Source organism: Cucumis melo, chromosome 8 (assembly GCF_025177605.1).
Source record: "Cucumis melo cultivar AY chromosome 8, USDA_Cmelo_AY_1.0, whole genome shotgun sequence".
Classification (NCBI taxonomy): Eukaryota; Viridiplantae; Streptophyta; class Magnoliopsida; order Cucurbitales; family Cucurbitaceae; genus Cucumis; species Cucumis melo.
Window position 1 is genome coordinate 463,389 of NC_066864.1, and position 5,636 is coordinate 469,024.

The window sequence follows — 5,636 nt, forward strand, 5'->3', positions numbered from 1 at the left end:
TTATTGCTAGCATACAATAAACCATAGTAAATGTCTACATATTTATCAACCAATTGTTGATTATTATAGAATTTTACTATAGGTATAAATAAGTTGACCCATTTTGTTATATTTGAAATCAACTATTATGAAAGTTAAAATATCACAATTAATTCATATATTCTTTTTTCTGGTAGTACAACCATTACTTTTGTTAGAATTCATAATAAAATCAAATATAGAAAATAGTTGTTGCTTATTTAAAACTCATTAACAATTTTTTTTTTTTTTTAAATAGAACAAATTTGCTACCCAATAAATTAGGACTTAAAAAAACACACACACAAACACGAACCATTATATAATTAAAGATTATCGTTGTGTATTTTGGATTTTTTTTTTTCTTTTGTGATCTTTATGTGTGTTTGTCACCACAAGATATCACTTTTGTTATAAACAAAATAAAATGAGAATCCTTTTTTTTTTCTTTTTTCCTTTTTTTGCTGAAAAGTCTCAACTTTAATTAACCCTTTGCGTGTAAAGGGAGAGATCAATTAAAAATATAAAGGGGAAGAATGAATTAAGATGATGAAGTAATTAATCACTCCCAATAATTAAAAAGTACAAAAATTTGACTATTAAGTCAATGCCCTTTTTTGTAATCGAATAACGACATGCTTTTACTTCCAATAGAGGTAAATTTAATTTGACGATTGAAATAAAAAGTAAAAAAGATGAAAAAGATATTATAATTAAAAATCCATTTAATTTCACAATCCTCTATGTAGAAGTAGAAGTAGAAAATAGAATATATATAAAGAATAGAGAGTTATAAGTTATATATATTTAATTTGTGTTTAAAAAGTCAGCGACTTTCTCTTTCTAATATTTCTCTTTTCTCTTTCTCTCATTCCCAATATTTGTTAGTTTATTTGATGACACTACGACTTATATAGAAGGAAGAAAGAACCCCATCAAAAGGAAAAAAGGGGTTTTTTTTTTTCTAAAAAAAAAAAATCTAAATTTTTGTGTTGTTATAAAGTTTAGAATATTGAGAGGAAGGGTTGGGGGTAGTGATTAACTTTATTATGTTGTTGTTGTTTGAGATGGAGAATTATGATCAAGAAGTAGGTGATTTGACTGATATTGTAAGAGGAAGATCAACAACAACAACAACAAGAAGCTCTACTACTACTACTACTACTTCTTCTTCTTCTTCTAATTGCAAGACTGAAATACTAGCTGATCATCATCTTCAAGATTCCACCTCTTTCTATTATTCTTCTTCATCACAATTGCTGCAACTACAAGATCATCAAGATCATCATCATCATCACCAATACAGTTTTGGAGATCCATTTTGCAGTGTTGTTGCTCCTTCAGTACTTGATCATCATCTTCATCAACATCATCATCATCAGCTGGTGGATAATAATACTAATATTAATGCTTTTTTCAATGGAATTTCTGCTTCTGCTGCTACTACTACTGCTGCTGCTGCTCATCAAGATCATGAAGATCATCACGAAGTTATGAAAAGCAGCCCTTGTAATTCCAATTTATTCTCACGAATGCTTCAGATCTCTCCTTCATCCAACAAATTCCAAACCATTTCTTCACTTACTAATAATTCCCCACCTCCTTCTAATTTCTTAATTTCAAATCATTCTCCTACCACTACGACTACTCCACTGCATCCTGATCATCACCTTCATCATTTTCTTCATCATCATGATCAAAATAATAATAATAATAATAATAATACCTCTGCCGCCCTTCACATCTCTTCTCCCCGGAACCCCCCCGGTATCAAGCGAAGGTAATTCAGCAACTTAGTTTTGTCTTATTATTGCATAAGAATTTATCTAAATTATAGGGTTTATTATTAGTTTGTTAGTTTAAGGGTTTTTTTTTTATATATATATTTTTTATCTCAAAAAAATAAAAATAAAAAGGGTTTGATTTAGATTGGTTGTAGAGTTTGGAATTGAGGGATTATTTGTGTACATATAATATAGTTGTTCTTGATTGGGAAATTTAGAGAGGGGGCTTGTAATTATCAAAGCTGAAAAGGTGGGGGGGAAATTGCTACAGAGGTTTTCCCTTTCATTGTATAGTTGTTATCAAACCCAACTTTTCTTTTTTGTTAGTGTGAGGGTATGGTGTTGTAAAACCCACCTGAGAGAATTGATAACTGTGGTGTGTATTTGTTGATGCTCTTGTCTTTTTCAGTTGCTTCTTCAATTATTCTCCCTTGAACAAATCACACAACCCCCCCTCCCCAACAAAAAAAAAAAAAGAAAAGAAAAGAAAAGAAATAGGGCTATGGGGGAAAAGTGGTTATTGATGAGAGGGGGAATAATTAATTATTGTATATATTTATATACATATATATATTTTTTGGCGAGAAAATGAAAAGCATATATAATTATTTGTGTATGTTGTTGTGTTATAGGAAGAGTCAAGCAAGGAAGGTGGTTTGTGTTCCAGCTCCAGTTGCTGCCAGTAGTAGACCAAATGGGGAAGTGATTCCTTCTGATCTTTGGGCTTGGAGGAAATATGGTCAGAAACCCATTAAAGGTTCTCCATATCCTAGGTAATCCCTTTTCATTCCTTTTCATTTTATGAATATTCTCATTTCTTATTCTGTTTTTAATTTCCACAATTTTTGCTTTTTGGGTTGCACCTGATCATGGTGATCATCTTATGTTGCACATATACCAAGTTAATTGTACTCTTCAAATTATTAAGTTTATTACCCTAGCTAGCTTGTTTTAATCCTTCTTTTTTCCCTCTATATCCACTGTTAAATTTATATGGTTTTCGAAGCCTTTCTGTTTCTTTGGGAATTACATTTATATAATTCATGGTCATTCATTTCACTTCCTTCACTTGTGTGTGGTTTGTAGAGTACTTTTTGATCATCAGTTTCATCTTTTTGACCGCAATCGCCCAATCCAATATCATCTCAAGTAGTCATACAGAACACATATCTCTTGGAATAATAATAATATTAATATAGAAACAAACAGCAGACACATATATTGTTACTCCTATATATATATATATATATAATATCACTTCAATTAGCTGCAAAACTAATTAAAGGGTAACTAGTAAAAGATTTGTTAGTCCATTCAAAACAAAGATGCTAATAAGATATTTCTCATTTTGAAAGAAATTAGAAGTAGATGAATTCAAGGACGAGAATGTTTACAATACATATGCAAACAACCCATTATCAGCTAATTTGAATTCTAAACTTATGAGTTGAATAGTTGTAGCATTGTTCCGTAAGACTAGTCAATGTGTACATAATTAAGTTGACATGTATTCGGATATTGGAATTGTAATAGTTTTAATTGAGAAGAGGAAATTTGGGATAATATTGTGTACTGTTTTGTTTAATTTCAGGGGGTACTATAGATGCAGCAGCTCAAAAGGATGTTCAGCAAGAAAACAAGTGGAGAGAAGTAGAACAGATCCAAACATGTTGGTGATTACTTACACATCTGAACACAACCATCCATGGCCAACTCAAAGAAATGCTCTTGCCGGCTCTTCAAGATCATCTCAGCATTCATCAAAAAACAACACTTCTACTACTACTACTACTACATCTACTACAACACAACCCAATTCTTCAAAATTACTCCATCATAAAAATAAACAAGAAGTTCAAGAAGAAGAAGAAGACCAAGATCATGAAAACAACAACAATGGCACGACGACGGTATTATTATCATCAACAGCAGCAGCAGATGAAGAAGCATCAAATAAGAATAATAATAATGTTAAGGAAGAGGAGATGATTGAGAATGAATTGATGATGAGTAGTACTAGTGAAGGAGGGTTAATTGATGAAGATCATGATTTCTTTGCAGATTTGGAAGAATTAGAAACAGACCCATTAACTCTCTTGTTCAATACCACTACTACTACACAACAACAACAACATCAACAACAACCACCTCACAAATTAGAGCAAATAATCAAAGGATCAGCTGCAGCCGCCTGCTTACACGACGTCGTTCCATTCAATCATCTTTTTGATTGGCCTCCTCCACCACACCAGGAACAACCACCACCTAGTTCTCCTACCAACAGAGGTTTTTATTAAACACACACATTATATAATTCCCCTCATAAAACTTCCTTACTTCAAGTAATTCCTTTACTTATTAATTCTCTTTCTCCCCCATATATATTTATTAACATTCATATATATTTGGGTGCATTTTTACAATACCACCAAAAAAGAAAAAAGAAAAAAAAAAAACATTGTGATTTTTGTGATTTAATTAATATCGGTGAGGTATATATGTTGGTTTGATGCACTAGTAAAAAAAAAAAAATGTTAAAAATATTATTTCAGTCTCTCCACGTATACCTTGAAATTTGTTGAATGTTAGTTCTGATCATTGTTTGGGTAAGATCAGTTAAATTTAGTATCTCAAAATTACTACTTTTATCGAATTAAATTGAAGATAATTTATTGTATATGAAGTAAAATTAAAAAAAAAAAAAAAGAAAAGAAAAGAAAAGAAAGGGAATATAGGTTGTGAGTGAGATGGGACAGAAAGTTGAGGAACAGAAGGTTTGAACAGTGAAAAGAAGTACATGAATCGGAGACATGATTGGAAAGCTCAGTAATTTAATGATGGGACTGCCCACCCCCTCTTTCCCCTTCCCCTCTTCTCCTCCCACTTCATATTTAATATAATCATCCCTCATACATCTTAATTAATTCAAGTTATTTATCGTTTTTTTTTACCCCAAACAATCCCCCTCTCATCACTCGTCTTATCAAATGGATGTGGAAAAGAGTGTTCGACAAACCAAGCATGCTTTTCACCTTCCTCCCCTTTCTCCTTCTCTTTTTATTTACTTCCATATACAATAATAATAATAATTTCCCTTTCTTTCTTCTTCAAATTTTGTACCGTACTACCTTCAATTCTTTTTGTTCATATATATAACACACAACTAGTTTTATTAAAATAATAAAGGTCGTTGTATTTTGTTATTCAATAGTACATTTTATGTGATGTTGTCATTGTGTGCTGATGTTTGCAATCCTCTTCTCATTTTGGGCATGCGGATTTATTTAAGATGAGCTTTGCACGTCGATACTCTCTCTACTCAGTCTTTTTCCTTTTGCATTTGACCACACCCTAATATATATATATATATATACATATATGCTACCTCACTAACTATATACTATATAAATTTTACAAAATCCCATGACATTATTGTTCCACCTTGACCTTAAGGCAATTTGAAAAGCAAAAAACTATGGGCGAGAAAAATTAAAATCTGTAGACCCTCACATATATGCCAGTTTTAACTGTACTATATAATGTCTACTTTTTGTCACGAGTTCTTATCTTATTTTGATGCAAAACTTAGATGAATGCTTTCAGTTTTATTTAATAATCCCTTGAATATTTAGATTACAATCTTATCAATAATTTCCGTCGAACGTCTTTTTATTACTATAAAAGAAAAAGTTTCATATAAGTAGATACATTATCTTTATAATTTCTCGTAATCTAACCACTACGGAACTTTTTTCGAATTAGTACTCTTATGTAAGATATATAATATCATGCCTTCTTGATCTAAAGTAATATGTGTTTGATCACGACAATAAA

The 5,636-nt window shown here is 31.1% G+C and overlaps 1 protein-coding gene across 1 annotated transcript; it reads left to right on the plus strand.

The window, feature by feature from the left end:
- The first annotated feature begins 927 nt into the window (after positions 1 to 927).
- LOC103484291 (probable WRKY transcription factor 35) lies at positions 928 to 4,360 on the plus strand. Its single transcript, XM_008441298.3, has 3 exons — positions 928 to 1,798; positions 2,435 to 2,575; positions 3,394 to 4,360. The coding sequence occupies exons 1-3, from the start codon at positions 1,068 to 1,070 to the stop codon at positions 4,097 to 4,099; spliced, it is 1,578 nt and encodes a 525-aa protein (XP_008439520.1). The 5' UTR covers positions 928 to 1,067; the 3' UTR covers positions 4,100 to 4,360.
- The last annotated feature ends 1,276 nt before the right edge of the window (positions 4,361 to 5,636 follow it).